Raw genomic sequence first — 21,840 nt, 5'->3', positions numbered from 1 at the left:
GGAGTTTATCACTTTATTTGAACCCAATGATAATCCCATGAGATATGTAAAAAATAATCCTTCCTTATGAGAATTTACTCTTGTGTTTATTCAGCTTGTTATTTTATACTCAAAATCACAAAGGCCCTGTTCCAACAGACACATAAAAAAATGCTACTCTCTGTTCACTAGGTTCTAAGACCATTTTGTTGTGCTGTGCTGATTCTCTTAATAATTGATAAATCATCTTTTTCTGTCTCTAAGTGACACAATGCCCACAGCATGCAGTGATTCTCAACTGGAGACACTTCTGCCCACCCCCCTCCCCAGCCGGGGACCTCTGGTGATGTCTAGAGACGTTTACAGTTGTCGTCACTCGGCAGTGGGGGTGGGGCTGCTATTGACATCTAGCGGGAAGAAGCCAGGGACGCTGCTAAACATCCTATGATGCACAGGACAGCCCCCATAACCAAAAATCAACATGCACAAAATGGCTATAATTACACAGAGACTGAGGAAACCCTGGTGTAGTGTGTAAGAGTAAAACCCTGAGGACCAGACTGCCTTGGTTCAAACCCAACTCCACTACTTACTAGCTGTGTGACTGACCTTGGGCAAGTTGACCTCTGTGCCTCAGTTTCCTCATTTCAAACTGGGAGATAGAGTACTCAACTCACAGGGACACAATAAGGTGTAAGTAGAAATGTGTGCTGCAGTTGTTAAATTTTTTTTAAAAAAAAATCAGTGAATGACTGCAGGAAGGTAAAGTGCCAGCATCACATGCAATCATCCCTTTCTCCTGTTCTTTTCAAATATTAACACATATACTGACATTCTACACCTTCGATTCAGTATCATCCTCCATCTATCAAGGCATAGCTGTAACTGCTCTAATCACTTACCCAACGTCATCTCCTATACTTACATTCTGCCACTACGTTAAAAAATCACAATCAGTTAATTGTCTTCTGGAAGAGATATGAAAAAGTTATTTTCACTGCATAGAGTATACTCAGGGGTGTGAGATAGAACATTAGCTCCTCCTTCAAAACCTAGCTCTTTGTAAGTCTTTTCTCATTTATACTACCACCAAGCCTATTAAAAGCACGTTTCGGACTTCCCAGGTGGCACAGTGGTTGGGAGTCCGCCTGCCAGTGCAGGGGACACGGGTTTGAGCCCTGGTCCGGGAGGATCCCACATGCCACGGAGCAACTGGGCCTGTGTGCCACGACTGCTGAGCCTGCGCTCTGGAGCCCGTGAGCCACAGCTGCTGAGCCTGCGTGCTGCAACTACCGGGGCCCGCGGGCCTGGAGCCCGTGCTCTGCAACAAGAGAGGCCACCACAGTGGGAGGCCTGCGCACCGCAACGAAGAGTAGCCCCCATTCGCCACAACCAGAGAAAGCCTGCGCGCAGCAACAAGACCCAACGCAGTCAAAAATAAAATAAATAAATAAATTTATAATTTTAAAAAAAAGATCCTGCAAGCCTTGCAGCATGGTCAAAAAAAAAAAAAAAAAAAGCACATGTTTCTTTAGTCCTAGAACAAGTACAGATAGATTACTTGGATAGTAATCATTGTACAAGACATCTTACATAATTTAATCTGTTTCCCTTTTAAAATTAAAGAAACTGAGGCTCAGAACTTGCCAACTTGCCTAACTGCACAGCTAATTACAGAAACTAGAACGTGAATGCTTCCCTGATTATGAAATAATAGAAGCTTCCCCTACATACGGCAACAGACAGAAAACTGACCTGAGATATAGTATAGTGATTATTGTTCTTGCCATCAAACAGCAATTACCCCTCTCTTCCTCCTTAGAAATCAATTACCAAATTTTTTTAAATTGCAAACTTCATTCTTACACAGCTAAGTTTCCTTCACTGTCTTAATGAGCAGATAGCCTTAAAAGAGCCAATTTATACAATGCATTTACACACTTGTTTTCGTACCTCAATACTATGTTATTTGCTTATTTCATTAACTATACTCTTACTTCATTTTTCAAAACCCATGCATAGTATATGAAGTCTTTGGGATGGCAGTAATGGGCACTATGTATTGGTAAAGAAGTCTTTTTTCTGACACAAAGGAAGCAGAGTCTATTATAATTGGAGATTTTATATTTCCTGCCTCAGAGAAAAAACTCTCCACCCTTTAACCAAACAAACTGTCAAGACTTTGGGGCAGCTAATATTTAAAACACGTATTCAGGAGCACATTCTGTAAAATACAGTAGAAAATAACCTAGATTGATTTTTCGTTTATTATGCAAAGGTCCAGTTGTTTAGAATTACAATTAGTTTCACAAGTATGGTCAATAGCAAGAACTCAATAAACATTTTTGGAGATTCTCAGCATTTTTCTTTGACTCAAAGCTTTCAAGTTAAACTTCAAGTCTTCTTTAAAAGGTAAAGGCATGTTACAGATTTGTTCACCTGTTATTCACCAGTTAATCAATATTAAAATTTGTACAACTTTCACTTACATTTGATTCTTTGCGGCTTGCCTCTGAGCTTTTCTTTCTTTCCTTTTCTGATCTGGTGGCTTAGCAAAAACAATTTCAATATTTTCTCCCTCCAAGTCTTTGCCATTCATTTCTTCCATAGCCTTAAAAAAGTAGGTACTGATCAATACAAGAGACCTTTCACAACTATGATTCATTTAAAGTTAAAAAAATCATTTACTATTAACACTAGAAGGATGAGATAAAATAGGATTCTTGATTTCATTTAAAGATCCAGCTCTTCAACTAATAATCTTTTTCACTTAGTTTAGTAAGTTATGCGATTTGCTAAGGCCAATAAAGGTTAGCTTGAGTAATTACATGACCTCTGAGTTTCCTTCAATTTTCTAAAACGTTCTGATTTTAGGATGACTAAAAATCATTAGTCTAAGTTAGATGCCTATGATAATTCCCCCAGTTATTTACCTTGACAGCACCATCTCGCTCATCAAAATGAATGAAAGCATAATCTTTTAATTTCTTCACTCGTTCCAGTTTCCCAAACTGACTAAATGCCTTTTCTAAAATCTCTTCTGTTACAGTATTGGCCAGGTTGCGTACAAACAGCACTTTTACCTGAAATTTAAGAAAGAAACAGAAACTTCCTATGTATTTCCAAAGGATTCAGTTTCCAAGATGCCACCACCCCAACCCTGCAGACTTAACTTTAGTCACAACCCATTAGAAGAGTACCAGAAATATAAAATATAGACTAAAATTTCAACTCATTTGGGTAAATACCAAAGAGCATGCTGCTGGATCTAATGGGCAAAAAATCTGAACATTCTCACTAAAGATATATAGATGGTGAATAAGCATAGGAAGAGATGCTCAATTATCATATGTCATTAGGGAATCGCAAATTAAAACAGTGAGATACCATTACAAGCCTGTTACAGTGACCGGCCAAAATCTAAGACACTAACACCATCGAATGCTGTTGAGAATACTGAACAACATATTCACTGCATTAGAATGCAAAACGGTATAATTTGGCAGCTTCTTACAAAACTAAACATACTTTCGTACCATATGATTCACCAGTCACACTCCTTGGTATTTACCCAAAAGACGTGAAGACGCGTCCACACAAAACCCTGTATATGGATGCTTATAGCACCCTAATTCATAATTGCCAAAACTTGGAAGCAACCAAGCTGTCCTTCAGTTGGTGACTGGATAAACTATAATACATCCAGACAATGGAATATTACTTAACACTAAACAAGAAATGAGCCATCAAGCCATGAAAAGACATGGAGGAACCTTAAATGTAAAAGAAGCTGTCTTAAATGGCTACATACTATACGATTCCAACTATGTGACATTTGGGAAAAGACAAAACTATGGAGACAGTAAAAAGAGCAATGGTTGCCAGGGATGAGGGGACGAGGGATGAAAGGCAATCACAGAGGATTCCTAAGTCAATGAAAATATTCTGTATGATACTACAATGGTGGATACAACATACATTTGTCAAACCCATAGAATGCAGAACACCAAAAGGGAATCCTAACATAAACATTGAGTTATAATAATGTGTCAGTTTAGATTCACTGATTATGACAAACGTACCACTTTGGTGAGGACACTGATCGTGCAGGAGGCTGCACAGCTATGTGGGCAGGTGTGTGTACGGGAAACTGCTGTACTTGTTGCTCAAAAAACAAAGCATGCTACGCACAGTACTTTTCATTAGTTATTATTTTACAATTAAAATGGATGTGGTTATTTCCTAATAACATGAACACCATGCCATCTTAAATAGCTGTTGAACTTAACACAGGGAGTCAAAACTAATTAGGACCTGCTTTTGAAACCCTAAAGAGAGGAGACAATATTCAAAACACTGGTAAGATAAAGTCTTCAATCCTGAAAGCTCCTCAAGTACAACTACAAATTTAACCTTTTGGCTAAGAAACATTATCACTTCCTCCTAAAATACCTGAAGTAGCATCTGAATTTCTTAATCTAAAGGGCTAACCAATGAGAGCTTAATAAGCCAAAGGAAAAAAGAATGAATCCTAAGTATCTTCTGTCCTCAAGAACATTTACCCTTTAATATTCACTGTTCTGACACTTCACACTCCTCTCTTGATTTAAGTAAACTAGTTGTATTTCCTAGCCTATTGTCATTAAGGAGGATTCTTTAATAAAAGGTTAGAATAACTTAACTGCAAACTGCACTGGTAAAGTGTTGACTCAAGAGATGTTTGTTTTCATAGATGTCTCAACTGACTGCTGAAGCACGATACCTAATAATAGCTAAACCTTTTAACTGCAGCAGCTCTGCTGAGGCCAGTACAGTTCACTATTTTTAGGAGTGGGACTTTTAACACAAAAACCATATAATCTAATGGCGCCACTCTCAAAAACTCAAAGAAACTGCTCTTCGAATCCACACAAAAATGTAAGTGAATCATCTCCACTGTATGTAGGTGACCTACTTTATCTTGAGAGTATGATGGCTACACAACTGTGGCTGAGGGTCCATGAATAAATTCCTATACTCACCCTCCATGCACTTGCTATTTATTTCTGGTGTGTGGCCTTCAACACAGAACACTCCTCTCACTTCCAAAAATATGGTTTAAGAAAGCACACACAAGTTTCCCTCCGCTCTCTAAAGCCTACCCCTGCTCCCAGCAACACCACAAAAAAATTTTTAACTCAACTGTCATTACCTTTGCCATAACTTCAGGATCGGGATCTTCTATAGGATCAGCCCATTCAACAGTTCCAACATTTCCCCAGACCTTGACTTTACCACTCATTAACCTACGTCTTGCCTGGGCAGCTGTTTTGTGATCTTCATATTCAAGAAAGCAAAAGCCTCTGTTTTTTTTCTTGTCGTCTGGTTGGTGGTATAAAATGACGTCTGTAAGACCCTCTGAAAGTAAGCAACAATTCCAGAGAAATGAGATAAAATAAGCAAAAATAAGATCAAAAGATTTACTTTTCTAATATTATACTTGAATATCAGAATGAAAAAATAATCTCTTATCTTTACCGGGGACTCTCAAAAATACTGGTCCAGATAATTCACCTACTCCACACTTTCCAAGTGTTCCTAATGCAAAAATCCCCATGAAAAGAAAATGTATTCTTTTTACTTAGACCTGAGGACTATTCTGCTTCCATTTATCAGATGACAGAGAGGTATGAAATCTTTACAGAGCTGTTTTAGGAAAACCAGGAGTATAAGTCAGACATGGTTAGAAATTTTTCTCTGCTTCCATTAATTAGATGACAGAGAGGTATGAAATCTTTACAAAGCTGTTTTAGGAAAACCTGAAGTATAAATCAGACATGGTTAGAAATTTTTCACCCCATGCAAGTAAAAACTAATTTTTTAATGGCACTTTTCTGGCCTCAGACATCAATGTTTATTTCAAATGAAATAGAGATTATCTTAGTACTGTATAAGAATTTCAAATGTTCCTGGAAACTGGTAACAGGCTGATAATTTGCTAAATATTCTAGGCAGACAAAACTATTTTTTCTAGTTTCTAAATGACAAAAGCCTGTCACTTGGAAACTTACAAAAAATGCTTTACAATTCAAACAAATTGCACCATATTGACAAAGTATAATCTCTGCTTATAGCAAGAGTACTTACCATTCTTATTAATTTGGAAAATCAAGTCATTACTTATCAAACATTTTTACTAAGAATGTCAACTAAGCACCTCAAAATGCATAAAAACACACAAAGAAATACAATCTTCCAAAACAGGGGAAGCACAACAATGATTCTGCAGACTAAGTTCAAATCCAGCCATATTCCTTACTAACTACGTAACATTCAGCAAGTTATTTCCCAAAACCTATTTCCTTATCTGAAAAATGGAGTTACTCATCTTATATGGCTATAGTGAGAATACGAATCAATAAATGTAGTGCTTAAAACAGTGCTTGGCACACAGAAGTATGCAATTACCTTAAGTATTAGAAGTTGAATCTCTTTCCAAGTAAACCCAACTTACCTGTTACTTTGCTAAATTCTTCAAGAATCTGTTCCTTGGTTTTACTCTTAGGAATAGAGCCCACAAAAAGCCTGTTGTTGGCAACGGAGATGCAGACACCAATGTGTTTTCCAGAACGAATTTCATGATTATTATACTGAAAGGCGGAAAAGTGCACCATGTTTTAAAAATACTTAAAATATCCTACTATAGGTGCTCATTATAGAAAGATATGCAAATCCCATACACAAAAGCAAAATCTTTTAACAAATTAAAACTTCAACACTTAGGTTTATCCAGTATTTTTATCCTTTAAAAAATTATAATCTCAGACAGGAAGATTGTACTGACAAAACACACTAACCAACTTTATGAATTAAAGCAAAAAATTGTCAAGTCCTTGAAATTTAGCAAATTTGGTAAGAATCTAGTCTGTAAGCAGCTTAAATTCCAAATTACTGATTCCACAATACCTTATTTTCTACTTAAATTCATCATTCCGACTAGTTATTCTCATGCAAGGGAAACGGATTCCAGTGCCAGCAAGCTATCTGCCTTTCTGTTAATCAGCGCTTAAATCTTATTTTTCCATCTCCCCTAATCACTTGTAAAAAGTTACAATAAGGGATTTTTGGCTTCATATACTTAAATCTAAAAGGAGAACCTTGTTATTCCGAATCCAACCCAACTTTTTCCCCCATTTCATTTTCACCAAGCCTACAATAAAGTTGGAGAAAGACAAGTAGATTATGGTAAACTACTATAAAACTACAGTAAAAAGTAAACCATCTTCAAGTAACCGTATTGCATAAAACGGAACAATACCGCAGAGGCAAAACCCAAAGAGTTCCTATCCCTGTTATTCCCATTCTTGCGTAACAGGTATATCAGGTGTAAGTGAAAACACAGACAAGTCAGAAAACTGATTCCTCCTTCTCCCTTTTTCTCCATCTCCAGATACTCAAAATTAAACATGAAGTTCAAACATCCTTCCTCCAGTTCAGAACAGTTTTGTACTTTTTACCCCACTGACTCCATTCACGCTTATCCGAGTTTCTGGTCATCATGATCCCAGGATTATCTCTATTCTTTACACTTATGCTGGAGACATTTTTTTTAAAATCACAACTTTGCCTATTGAAAAAAAATCCCACAATGACTCCCCATCAGCAAAACGAAGTTCAAACCCTTGGATGTCATTAAGTCCGTCCTAAAATCCCTACCACTTCTCCCTTTTCTCCACAATACTATAATCTCGGCTATTTACATCAGTTCTCAAGCAGTTTTCATACTGCTAAACCTCTGACTATAACGCTTTCCCTGAAATTTCACCATCCAAACTCCTCTGCATACCTGTAGATCTGAGCTCAACCAAATATTCTGCAATCCCTAAATCCTATAAAGGTCAACAAAAACACCCTTCTACGTTAACACAGATCAGCAGTTCTCAACAGGAGTGATTTGCTGCCCCCCGACACACACACATTTTGGTCAACTAGAGGTGGGTTTTGCTGTTGGTATTTAGTGGGTAGGTAGAGACCAGAGATGTTATTAAACATCCTACAATTCACAAAATAGTCCAGCATAATAAAAAGTTATCTAGTCTAAAACATTAATAGTGCTGAGGTTAAGAAATCCTGCCCTGGACTTCGTTTTCTCATACCATTTATATTCTATTTAGACCAAACACCTCTTAAAAATAGAAATATGCGGTTACGGGCAGATATTAGACCTATGGCTGAATCCACCATTGCATGGGATTATGGACAAGTAGACTACAATACCCTATTACACAAATAAGTTAACTTAAGAACACAATAAACTGCTTTAAGACATGTACATTCCCTAGATTTTTATATCTAAGGATCAAGTAGCCAGCCTTAGTGACAAATCAATGGCTTTCAATTTGGTCATTTAGTCTGTAACTCCAGAAGTTGACAAAAACAATTAAAATCAGAAAAAGAATGGAAGGAAATACAGTTTTGAAAAGGGAGAAAGAGGAGTTATTTTGAAGATGACAATTTGGGATCATTTTCCCTTTATTGTATTTCTTTCCAAATATTCTAAGAGCAGAGGCTATTTACTTAACAATGCTGCCTCAAAATAGTAATGACTGTTTCCATTATTACCTACAAAAGAAAAGTTTCTTCCCTTCTAACCTATCCTCACTATGGTTAATCAAGGAGGGGTAGGTAGAATGTATTTAAATGACTGTAGTCTCTGAACAATATGAAGACGTGAATATTTAGTAGGATTTATAAAGAAAACTAACTTTTCATCCACATTTTTTTAATTTAAAAAATTGGAACAATTATAGCTGACCCATAGAGAGTAAACTGGCTCTCCAATGAAAAGAAGTCATTAAAGGAGCAAAGGTGACCCTCTGCACACAGCATACTGTCCAAATAAAGCAAAAGTGCCTAGAAATAAACATTTCTTAAAGAAATGCCCCATCTACAGATTAAGCATGCACTTTTATAAGTGTATTTGAATTGTTTAACTTTTCTCACTCTAGCATTTTTAAGACCAATCTATCACCTTAAATTCGAAAATAAACTTTGCATCCTAGCAGGTGTTAGCAGGTGAGTAACAGTGACTTAGATGGTAGAAAAACATTACCAAAGCAACTGTTCTGATCCTTAATAGAGATTCTAATTTAATGCTGATAAACCCTTACTATCAAGGGTTAGTAATCAGGATGATATGATAGTATCAAAATAAAAAAGAAAATGTAATCTTTTCCAAACTCTAGAAAAGTGGGCACTGAAGTTAACAAGTTTTAGAAATCTAGCTTTCAGATCCAGTAGCACAGTGAGGTAACCAAATAAAATAAAGATGAACTTTGAGCATTAACCAATGCAGTTTCAGTATTTCGGAACACCAAAATGAGTTGTACAGCCTGGAACATTCCCATCATCTACGTTCAAAATATCAATTCACTATTTCCTTCCCTTATAGCCAATCAGTTACCAAATCCCCAGAAATTTAGCAATCTCAGACTTAGAAAACTGATCCAGAAGTGGTTGCTCAGTCCTAACCCTTACAGCAGCAAAGCCGCCACCTCCCAAGCCCATCCATTTAAGTCTTCTTTACCTTGAGCCAAACCTACTTCCCTAAAAATTCTACAATAAATCTATTTCCTCCTCCAAATGACAGCACTTCATATACCTGCACACAATGCTTAGGACTCAATCCCCCTCTATGCTTGGCTAATCATTACTTCTCTGAAATTGGGAACTGCCTCCAAGAGTGTCACCAAATAGTGACATCCATAACACAATACTATAGAGGTGGATTGAGACTGAGGAGTCTAGAATAAGCTGGAGACTGTTCTGACACTTCTCAACACCAGGCCTCAATAACACGTAGTCCATGATTATCTTGGCTTATTTGGCAATCACACCACACCACTGACACACTACAGCTTACTTGTGGATTAGTCATGTATAGGACTTGACTCTCAGCCCCACTCAATTCCATCCTGCTGGTGTAAACTACTGTGCCAGGCTATCAGAATCTTTTCAGATCCTTATTTTGTCATCCATGGCATTAACTGCTACATGTAGATTCAAGTCACCAAACGTTTCAACAATTCAACTATGCCCTCATTCATATCACTGATTAAAAAAAAAAAAAGAACCTATACCGTTATTTACATCATGCAACCCATACAAAGGATCAAAACTTTAATAGCACCATGCAACTCAGGCCAGCAGTCATGCCTACTGCCTTCTAGCACTGACTTTACACAAGTTTTATCTCCCTTCCCACAAAACAGTGCTTCAACTATTCATCTACTTCCTTCACTGCCCTGCTCACACCTTTTTATCACAAAGCCTTCTCTAACAACCTCAACCAAAAGCAATCGATCCCTTCATCCCTCCTTTACCCTGTGAACCACCTGCTTCCACTTTAATTGTAGTTAGCCTCTCAAGTCCTAGAAACACCAAAGTCAAGAACTGGATCAAACTACCTTGTACGCCCATAGTAAAAGTTTTCATGTTAAACACACTGAACACTTGCTAATTGCTACTAAAATATTCTGTCGACCTGTCTTGCCAGCTGCATTCATCAAAATGGTTGTACACTGGTGTATACAACCGCTGTGAATAAACCATCAGTGGCTTTTAAAGTCATAACCCTTAATGTGCAAATAGAGGTCAGTATTCCAGTCTTTGTAACAAAGGTATTTTCAGTAGGACACTTCCACTGTATAGGAACCATAATGGGCACTGCACAGCCAGTGGCCCTGGGCTCCAATTCCAACAGCACACCACACAAATACACATACACACTTGCCTGGTCAGCCAGTCAGGTTATTTATCTACTACCTACTCTATAATGGCACTGTTCTAAATGTTGGGGATACAGGAAAAAAGAGCAAATTTTCTGATGGGAAGAGAGAAGCAAATAATCTTTCAAAGTCAAAAAATAATTTTAAGTACATCTAAGCATTCTTTTTTTTTTTTTATCATGTTCAGTATACTGTCATGGGGCAACTGGGTGGTAAGCCTTTCTTAGAAAGGCCTTCTAAGAAAATCTGATTGATAAGACAGCAGCTGTGCTAACTGGGAGAAGTGGGAGAAAGAACAGAAGGCAGCCTTGAGATGGAAATGCTCATAGCTTTTGTAGAGGAGAAAAAAGGCAAAGTGTGGATGGAAGGGTAATAAAGAAGAGTAGGAAGACAGAGGTAAGCAAAAACTTGATCAGATAGAATCTTGTTTGGAAGCCATTATTAGAGTTTTCAGCATGGGACTGTTGTGATCTAATCTACACAGCTAAAAGGTAAGACTGTAAAGGAGCAAAGGAAAGCAGTGAGACTAGCTAGAAGGATTCTTCAAATGGTACCTTAGGCTAGGATGGTAGCAGGAAGATGGTACAAATTGGTTAGATGCCAAAAATAAATTTGGCAGTAGAGACGACTTACACTCTGAATTCCTTTTAACACTACCTAAACCACTACATAATTTGAAGAATCAGGCTACCTGGCAACATAACTTATACTGCTGGCTTAAATTGTTATGTCTAATTAACGATAAGCACATGCTAAACAAACCTGGTATCAAGCTAAACCAGTTCGGCTCTGGGCAAGCCACCCAGACTATTTATTCTACTGCAAAAGGAAGATATTTCACTTACCTTGAAGAATGGGTTGAAGTGATCTTTAAAGGTAATAATGTAGCACCTAGCACAGCTCCTGTGCCTCAACAAGCACAAGTGGTAGCTATTATTCACCTTTTCACAAATTTAAATCTTGCTTCCTTAGCTACATTGTCATCATTTAGGGATGAATTTTCTTACTCCCCCAAATACAAGGCAGATGTTAGCTGAAAATAGGGTCATTAAGAAGTTTGCAGTTGCTTCTAACTTCATGCCTCTTCTTCAGCTGTTAACATCAACCCACTTTACAAGTAATTCAGATGCAAACTTAAAATCTACAGTCTTTATGGGGGGGGCGGCAGGGGTTGTTGTTGAATAACATCAAAAAATAAGGCTGAATATATAAACTATCTCAACTCAATAGAAGGTATTTCTCAAGACACAAAGTACAGGAAAGCAAAAAGAGATGGTGCTTCAATCTTGTCTCATCTATAAATAACGTAAAAAAGGCATTTTCTCAGCATCTGATTATGTGCAACTAGAACAACAGTTCAACTACCTTATATAAAAATTCACCTTGGATAAAGCTGTAATTCAAGTAGACTCGTGACATGATACGAGTAGGAACAGTTTTCAAAATATGCTTCCTTAAAAAATACATTTAGAAGGGGTACTCATTTCCAGGAATCAAAACAAGGTAGCAAAAAAACATCCCAATCAAATTCAGTTTTTTATTTCTCGAGAATGTTTCATTTCCTCAAAAGCCTAGTCCTTTCTTCTACTGTTGCATTAAGGCAAATCTCCCAATTCTATTATCACCATAGTCCTAGCTATGGTAAAGCATCCTTTTTAAAAAAGCAATGACAATACGTCCAATTCATCCCAGTGCTAAGAATACCCTTTAAAAAACACTAAAGCACAGAGCCTCCTATTCATCAGACAGTAAAAAATAATTATGCCCCCAGATAAGGACTCAAATCACAAACCCAGAAAAAAGTGTTAAAAGATTTAGGACAAGAGCTAGCTCACAGACCAATCAAAATGGCTGTTTGGCTACCTGGAAATTTCTGCGTTACAGTTGAAAAACTTAACTACATTAATAAGACTACTCTAAGCCTACAGCAATGCAACTTTGGACTACATGATCTGTTAAGCCAAGGCAATTGCCCAAACTGAGACATATTTCATGTGTACTTATTGGCACTCAAAATAGTGACGTTAGGACTGGATTATGTAACATCTTCTTCTAATGATGCTTCTTTACTATAAGGATTCTGAACATCACCTAGAAATAAATTCTAGTGAGGACCTACCATAATTAAGTGTATTTTGGCAGCAAAACTTAAGTAGTCTACAAATGTTTGTTTAATGATTCCTTTTAAAAATATTAATAAATACACAAATCATTACTTGTAACACTAAATAATCACACCTATTAAGCAAAACTAAAGCTTTATGTGATACCTAGTAAATAAACTGGATCTGACATCATTAAATTCTGTACTAGCTTTTTGTAGTAAGATAGTCTCATTGCCTTCTCAATCATTATGTATTTCCACATTAAAACTTACTGCTACTTTATTACTACCTGGCAAAATGTTCTATTCTTTTATAGATTCAACTAGATGACTCCTAAAGTATCTTTCCAGAACTCGAAAAAGTCCTCAGTTTTACCTGAACTGTTTAAACTAAAAACGTGACAGTTCAAAGGTCACCACTGAATGGACCCCTAGAGCTATACATACTCTCCCTTCTGAAACAGAAAGCATTCTTTGAAAGAAAAGAAAATCAGCCATGATTTAAAAAGAAATATCTAAACTCCTGAATTCTTTATTCTTCCCAAGTAGCATACTTTTCTAATGTTAACCTTTACAATGTTCAATTACACACACCAATGGAGAGATCCAAGCAATACAAAAAGCAAAACCAAGTAAGTATATTTGTTTTCTTTTTCTCCTCAAGGTTTGCCTTAAAATGTGACATATATGATAGTGAGGGAAGGAAAAATAAGATGCAGGATGAAATCACTCTAAGGAGTTCAAATTTGCTTAGAATTACCCACAAAACATGTAAGTCAGATAATGCAAAACTAACAAACATCTGCTACAGTGAACCATTTACAAAAGTTCCTCCCCAGCTGTACTTTTTGATGTATTTCTTGGATTGAAATTAACTTACATCTTCAACTACAAAACACAGAAACTACTTGTCACAGAATTTAATAAAACTAATTTGAAGGAGAATTATATAAGCCATAGTTTGAAACATTAAAATTCTTTAAATTGGGAAAACAACTAGGTCCTCACCTGACATCTAGCACTTTTAAATCGGACATTGCCACTCAACATAAAATCCTTTATTTCATTAACTAAAAAGTTATCATCACAATGTCTTTGTGAAACATTTTCGAAAAAGGGACAGCCAGATATGGCCCTTTAAGAGCCCTATCTATTACAGTTACTTTCTTAAACCTTTTAACATTCCTTAAAAAAAAAAAATCACTAAGCCAAATTTAAAGAACCAGTAACTTCAACTCCACCACACTACCTTATAGATCCTGAGTCAGTTCAACTATAGGCACAAAAAATACTGCTACAATGTGTACATAGAAAATGTGACAGCACCTAATCAGCACTTCAAAAACCTTTGGTTAACACAATTAAGAAAAGTCCTGGCTTTAAATGAAAACAGAGAATGTGAAAACTGAAAAGAAAAAAAAACTCACCAGTTTAACAGCCTCCTGAGCTGCTTCTTTTGTACAAAAAGTGACAAACGCATAACCTCTATTGAGACCAGTTAGTGGATCCATCATTAGACGAAGATCCCATATAGGTCCAGCTTTTTCAAACAATGGAACAAGTTCATCCTCAAACAGATCTCTTGGGATCTTCCCTACAAATATCTGTAAATTAAATATGAAGTAAAAACCATGGAGAGTTTCTTTAGGGAACCAGACACCTGTACATTTACTACAAAGGGTACAAGTTTTTAGTCTCTTTACCTCAGTGCCAACAGAAGGCTGCTGACCTGAATAAACGGAATCTGGAGGCGGTCCCCCATACTTCCTCTGTCCAGTGGTCACATCGAGTGTGTATCCTGTTCTTTCCAAGAGCGCCTTAAAAAGTTCAAATGTCATTAAGTACATTTCATTCATGAGACCACACCCATACATTGAGCAGTTTAAAATCAATCTTGTTCAAATCTTTACATGTATCTTTGCAACATTCCCTACTTACAGATTTCTGTTGTTTCAGAATTCCCCTTTTAATGTATGCTTGTAATTTATAATATGCCCTAATTTATAATGAAAATTTCAGGATCCTGGTCAAATCATTTTCTGGTCTCCAATTAATTACTGACTAGTGCTTAGTGAACAACACAAAATATTGAACCATCAACAACTTTCAAGGCAACGTGTACCTATTCAGCCCTTCTAAAAAATGACTGCACCTAATTAGGCTGAAAATAATTCTCTCCTGAAGAAGGAGCTGGATAACTTCTCTCCTCCAAATCTAGCTTTCTTACCCAATAAATTTCCCTGTAACCCACACTTCTGGGTACCTACCGCCATTCTGGGAGTTTGACCAACCTTTATAGAAATTACACTCCTCCAATTAAGTCCAGAAACTTAGGAGTTGCAGGAAAAATGACCTCTTATTCATCTGACATTCAAGTACCATGCTTCACAGGACAGCATGGATCACTCAGAAAAATGAGAGCCAAAATGATTTTGAAAACTTTATGAAGCTACAACAATGTGACATAACCTCTATATATGACCTCCCTAAAAGTGAACTGTTAAAATTTACACAACTCATATTTACTCAGAGCATTAAAATTTCTCTTCATCTTTTATTACAAGCAAAAAGACTAGAAAGAAGTAGTCCACTGTTAGCCTAAGGAAAAAACAAGAATTATTCCTTTTCCACCATCTCACCCACAAAGCACAAAACTGGTTTTCTGAATAATAAAAGCAACCCAATAATTAGATGATAAATTCTGAAATAAAAAGAAACACTAGGCACAGGACAAAACATCAAAATGCTGTTAAGTGATTTGGGGGTCACTTTAGTCTTTGAAAATGAAAATGCCTAGACACATTTTAAATATTTTCTACTCAAAGAACATTAAATATTTATGAAAAAATACTGTAATTGACAACAACTCCTTTATTCCTAAACTGTCTTAACAAAAAACCCCAGAAAGTGCTACATGTTTTAAGTAGTCTTTTTCTATTATCTCCAAATATATTTGCTTAACAGTGCAACACTGGGTTAGTAACAAAAATAAACTCAAATCTATTACTATCACATAAACTAAACCATTAAATGGCTCTTCTTCCCTTTTTCCCATATGTAATCCCTGTGCTTCTTTCACTTTAATCTTTAAGTGACCCAAATAATACCTTTTATGTCACTCGCTAAAAACAAAAAGAAAAAACTTATTCCCTCTGAAAAATATCCTATAAAAATGTCTGTCTTCGATGTAGAGAATGGACTTGAGGACACGGGGAGGGGGAAGGGTAAGCTGGGACGAAGTGAGAGAGTGTCATGGACATATATCCACTACCAAATGTAAAACAGATAGCTAGTGGGAAGCAGCCGCGTAGCACAGGGAGATCAGCTCAGTGCTTTGTGACCACCTAGAGGGGTGGGATTAGGAGGGTGGGAGGGAGATGCAAAAGGAAGGGGATAAACGTTTGCATATAGCTGATTCATTCTGTTATACAGCAGAAACTACAATAAAGATGTTAAAAGAAAAAAAGTCTGCCTTCTTGCCACAATTTAAGTCACACTAAAGCTTTAAGCCACTCCCTTCCAAAGATAGAACTGAATCTCACCAACGAAATTTTCAATTTTTCATAAAATTTTAATAATTGTCTCAGTATAGACTTAATTACAACTGATTAATTACAGTGAGTAACAACTATATTCCATTTCTTTGGAAAAACTAAACTTATAGCTCAAACACAATTCACTCACAGCTACAACTGCGAAAGGCTCAAATTTATAGACAGCCTTAACATCTAACTCCATATTCCAAGCTTCTCTCTTCCCACAGCATTATAACACACCTGACACCTATATTGTTGCTAATAACTGATTTTCTTAAACCATAATCCTTGGTTCAAGAGCAGTGGCACACTATATTGAGTACCAGATTAAAACTAGTATGATCACCGTCATATTTTCTATGAACTAAAAACTCAACACAACTAAAAAACACCAAGATCAAAACCTAGTTGACTTTGAGGCCATTTACTCTTCTGACTTTGGGGGTGGGGGGAACGCAAAGGAAACCTACCCTCAGCCTCAGTTTCCTCATTTACATTTCCACAGTAATCAATTTTATCCTTAAAAGCTACTTTTAGAAATGAACAAATGGGCCTTAAAAACCCATACTAATGGAAGGAGAAGAAGGCAGTGATAAAATACTAAACCCATTTAATTTGGGGGCTTGAGAATCCTAAGAAAAGCAGTCAGCTGCTAAATGCACACACTCCACCAGTATGGGGTGAGCTGATCCCCTCCCATTTTGGTTCCACTGTCAGTTAATCTGGACTTGCAGGTTTCTAAAAAAATATGGTGGCTGTATTTCTTTAAATCTTTTATTTAGAATACCAATAACACAGATTTAAGAAACAGTAGCTGGCTAACAAGAAAAACTTTGGAATTGTTTTAGAAACAAATTGTTAAAGGCAGGAAAAACAGTAATTACAAAAGATTAACAAATTATCTCATGATCATTAACTCGCAACATCAAAAAAACCACAAAAAACAAACAAAAAAACACGAAAAACAAAACACACACACCCATTTCACACCCAAGGAATATTTACCAAAGCTAGAAAATAGAAAAAAAAAAAACTTTAAAACTGAAAGGAGTAATAAAAAAGAAAGTTTTTAAAGACATACCTTAATTTTTGCCTCATCTGGTCCTTTGCTAGAATCTGCTACTTTGGTCCCCTGTTTTTCTCTCTGCCTATAAGTCTTCATGACTCCACATAAAAAGGCACTTTTGTTCTGCAAACGAATTTTCCAATCATATTTAACAATAATTATCTTAAACGTACCTAAATAAATAAAACTTGAACTATCAAAACTACTGTTTATTCTTTTTACACTGACACTAGATTAACGTTACCTGAACATGAGAGAGATCACTGTCTTTAAACTGCTGAAGAACTGCCAATGCGCCGTCTTCATTGAATTCTTTTAAAGCTTCGATAGCTCTTTCATCTAAATCGCTATGTGCAACCAGCCCTGGAGAAAAAAAAAACTTAATTAATTGTCAACTTTTAATATTTTTTATAAAGTTCGTTTTTTTTTTTTAAACAAAGACCATGTTTGCCAATACAGGTGCCAACTAAGAATTCTTCCATGCCCCCTTATCATCTATATAATGAAAAACACACATACCTTAGCCATTCTGAACAGCATTATGAACTAAATAAGGCCTCTCAACCACTTTTTTAAAAAATCTTGTTCTGTGTCTAAATCAGACAATTCTGAACCCTATTTCTACAGCAAATATATAGGCTCACAAATTCTAAAACCAACCAACGAAGTACCGAGCATGACAAATGAACCTCTACTCAATTTCAAATACCACTAGAAAAAGCAAGAGCCACACGGAGACAGACTACAAGTCTACAGTTACCAAGTTATTTAACAAGAATCCTACTATAAAAATACCCCCAAAAAGTCACATGGCCTGCTTCCAATATTTAGCAGCTGTTGCTACCATCGTATACTTATCCATCTGGCCAGCCAGCCTTTACCTCCTAACCCTTTCTCTTCCCTCCCTCTATACACCTTAACCTCTACTTCACAACTAGCACAACAAGGCAAAACTCCAGGTCCCACACTTATTGGAAACCACAAAAAGTTGCTATTTTAGCTCAAAGCCAGAAATCCAATAGAAAAATTTCATGATATAATTTTGCAAGTGTTAGTTCTTACCTGCAACGTAAATTTCATCTAGTTTTTCAGCAACTTTCTGTGGTAAACCAGCATCAAGCAATGTCTGAAAATTTTCTGAATGGATAACTGCAGAAGTAGTATCCATGGGCTCTTCAGTACCATTTCCATTAACATGTTCTGTAGCCATGTTTCCAGAGATCTGTTCAAACGCAATAAGCAAAATTAAACTAGGATCTTCAGAAAGGGTAGAGGACAATATGAGAGCCCCAATCTTTACTTTCTCTACCAATTTCTACACCAGCCAGCCTGCACCTCCCTTTAAAGAGGCCTTACTTGAAAGTCACTGTCGCCTGACAAGCCACATTCGGAGCGCGGGGCACAGAAGGACGGATCCACTACGTTTTTCCTTAGCACCACCCCTGACTCACCTGCTAACACTCCCTAGGAAAAACCACATTACAAATGGAGCCCAACCAGCACGAGGACGAGCCAGCGTGCCACATGCAGCTGTGCCCGTACGGCGAACGAGGTGTGTGTGGAGCAAGCAAAGCTGGGCTTTTCCCTCTCAAAGGTAAACCCCCGAAGTGCGCGCTTTTCCCGCCTGCCGCTTAAAAATCGGTAACAACAGCCTGCGAAGAACAAAGCGCTCACACAAGCTACCTTCCCACCACCCAATTTCTCCACCCTTCACCCGCACACCCCAAAGCCCGCCCCCGACTCCGCACCCAGAGCGGCAGCCTCACCGCTGCGGCCCCCGGGAGCCCAGCAGAAACACGTGCTCTGCGCCTTCCAATGTCCTACAACTTCCTTCCACGAAAACCCACCGAGTCCCAGGCCAAGACCACCGTCACCGGCTCCCAACAGCTACCCCAAGCCGCGGCCGGAGCCCCCAGCAAGCAGCAGCAGCAGCACAACCTCGCCCCTCGACACCGAGGCCGCGGCGGCGCCAGGCCACAGGCTCTCCCCGCCCCCCAGCGCCGCCGTCTCGGCTGTGACACATGGCTCTCTCTGTCCCGGGCGCCGGCGACCCCCGGCCGCCCGCCCGCCCCGCCGAGACGTGCGCCGCGGCGCACGGTGCAAGCCCCCCACCCCTCGCCGGTCCCGGCAGCGACTGCGGCGCGGGGGCCGGCGGTGCCACCCCCGGGCCGGGGCCGACAAGCCGGCGGCGCGAGGGCGTTCCGCGAACTGCCCAACGCTTGCCGGACCCCGAGCACCACCCAACCCCGCCGCGCGGCTGCGGGACAGGACCGGCTCCTCTCCGCCCACTCCCGCGCCGCGGCGACGGCCACGACAGCACCAACTCCGCCGCCGCTCGTGGTCTGCGCGGGCCACGGAGGCGCCTCCTCCCTGGAGCGCCGCAGACAAAGCCCGAACGGCAGCAGCACATGGAAGCGAGAAGGAAGTGGCGGCGCGGGCCGCGGCCTACTCCCAAGCAGCCCCAGTCAACGTGCTCCCCTCTTCCTTGGAATCCATTTTCCAGAAAAGCCGGTTTCTCCCCGCACCGCCCTCCCCCAGCTCACTCCACAATGTCACGGAGCTCCCCTCCCAGACCCGGGTCCCAGCGGTCGTTACCTCCCCGTCGGGCTGCGGCGGAGGAATCCTGTCCGAGGAGATCCGGTTGCGGGCAACGCGTGCTCGCTGCTCCCTGGGTCCGGCGCGAGTGGAGCTGTTGTAAAATGGCGGCCGAAGCTCACGCCGCTGGCAGCAAACCCGATCCAGTTCCACTCGCCTCCGAGCGCGCTCCCAGTGCGCGCGCGCGCCTCCGCGTGACCCCCCCCTTCCCTCCCCTCCCTCGCGCGTCCGCTTCTCTCACTCACTCCTTCAGCCCCTACCCGCCTCCAGCTCCTCCTTCTCCCACCACCACCAGCCTCCGTCCGCCTCTTCTCTAGGCCTTTCTTCTTCCCCTCCCTGCTCCTTTCTCCCCCCGCTCGCACTGTCGTCCGCGGCCGCTCAGGCACGAGTGGCCGCCCTTCCCCTCCTCGCTTGCACGCTTGCACGCTCGCTCCCTCCCTCGCTCTCTCGGCCCTGTCCCCCAGTCCCTGCCGCCTCTGCTCCTCTCTTTCTCTCTCCCGCGCTGACGTGACGACGTAGCTTACGCCTCGGGACGCGCGCCCGCGGGCTCCGCCCCCACGCCCGCCACCTCCCTCGCTCCTCACCACACGGGAGGGCGCGAGACCCCGCCCTTCCGCTCCGGCGGCGGCGGAGGGGCTGAGAGTGAATGAAAGGCCCGCCCCTTCCCCTGCCGGCACTCCCCCTCCCGCTCCCCTCCGAGCGGGGCGGGGCGGGCCGGCTCAGCGTGTCCCACTCGTTCTCCTTTGTCAGGAGACAGGCATCTCCCCACCCCGCCCCACCCCACCCCCACCGCGGCACCACGCGCACGCCCCCCCCACCGAGCTCCCGCTCGCCCCACCCCCCGCCCCGTCCCCGGCCGGCGGGGAACGGGGCGGGGGGCGCGGAACGCGAGCGCAGCTCTGCGGAGGGTACCCACCGGTCCGTGCGCGCCCGGCCCCCGCCCCCGGCGCCGCGGCCGCGTAGCCGTTCCAGGCGGTGTCCACGCCGCCGCCGCCCCGCGCTCTCCTCGCTCGGGAAGCTGCAGGCGCACGTGTCCCCCGGGGCGGGGCGAGGCAGACAATGGGGCGGCGGGGGAGGGGAGCGGCGCGGAGCCCGCGGACCTTTGGTCCACCTGGCCGGCGGGACGCGAGTGCGGGAGTCCCTCCTGGGAGACTGGGTCTCCCCGGCCGGACAGTGGGAACTCCGGGGCTCCGCGCCCGCGTGACTTCCTTTCCACGGGAACCTTGGGTGGAGGGAGGGGCACTCGGGGCTCGAACGAGGAAACCCCGGCTGCTTTTGAGGGGGAACCGGCTGGCTCCAGTGGAGCGAGGAGCGGCTCCCGCCTTGGGATGCTACGAAAGCCAGATTTGGAAGCAAAACCGCTGGGTGGTGAAGAGTTGTGCAATACTCCGTTTCAGTCCCTGGCCTTTTCAGCAGTTAAGGGCTTCCTCACGGCACAGTTTGAGCAACTTGCAGCAGCACAGAGCTGCGTGGTTAGGGCAACTGTAGCATATCTGTGTTTCTTTTCGAAAATCTTGCCAATTAAATCTTAACTTAGTGACACTTCTTTTGTAACCGTATACTAGGTACAAGAAAGACAAGACAAAGGCATTTGAATTTCAGACGCCGTGTGGATACTAATTTTGTTCAATGCAGCTGTAATGAAAAACAGGAATAGTGTCCTTTTCATGAAAAAAACAAGAACTCACTGGTTCCCTAAACAAAAAGTTAGATGACTACTCCTCAAAGTGCTTAAACACTTCGTATGCCAGATTACTTTCATTAGTACCTGGATCAAGATATGAAATTTTTGAA

General features: G+C 40.7%; 1 protein-coding gene across 8 annotated transcripts in view; it reads right to left on the bottom strand.

The window, feature by feature from the left end:
- The window catches only part of SYNCRIP (synaptotagmin binding cytoplasmic RNA interacting protein), a 28,145-nt gene extending 7,902 nt beyond the window's left edge, over positions 1-20,243 (bottom strand). For 2 of the 8 annotated variants that reach the window (XM_059941700.1, XM_059941701.1), the window contains exons 1-10: positions 20,047-20,129; positions 18,514-18,673; positions 17,696-17,814; positions 17,467-17,574; positions 14,553-14,666; positions 14,277-14,453; positions 6,473-6,608; positions 5,171-5,376; positions 2,913-3,062; positions 2,469-2,590 (exon numbers count right to left, since the gene is read on the bottom strand). In XM_059941700.1, coding sequence (XP_059797683.1) covers positions 2,469-2,590; positions 2,913-3,062; positions 5,171-5,376; positions 6,473-6,608; positions 14,277-14,453; positions 14,553-14,666; positions 17,467-17,574; positions 17,696-17,814; positions 18,514-18,661 — 1,280 coding nt within the window. In that variant the 5' untranslated portion in view covers positions 18,662-18,673; positions 20,047-20,129. Of the gene's footprint in view, positions 1-2,468; positions 2,591-2,912; positions 3,063-5,170; positions 5,377-6,472; positions 6,609-14,276; positions 14,454-14,552; positions 14,667-17,466; positions 17,575-17,695; positions 17,815-18,513; positions 18,674-20,046 lie in introns of those variants that run through there. The other 6 variants (XM_059941707.1, XM_059941706.1, XM_059941705.1 and 3 more) reach the window with 4 other exon arrangements.
- Between the last annotated feature and the right edge of the window lie 1,597 nt (positions 20,244-21,840).

This window comes from Balaenoptera ricei, chromosome 12, assembly GCF_028023285.1.
Source record: "Balaenoptera ricei isolate mBalRic1 chromosome 12, mBalRic1.hap2, whole genome shotgun sequence".
NCBI lineage: Eukaryota > Metazoa > Chordata > Mammalia > Artiodactyla > Balaenopteridae > Balaenoptera > Balaenoptera ricei.
Note: the sequence above shows the minus strand (reverse complement) of the source record. Positions and strands in the feature narration are given on the sequence as shown.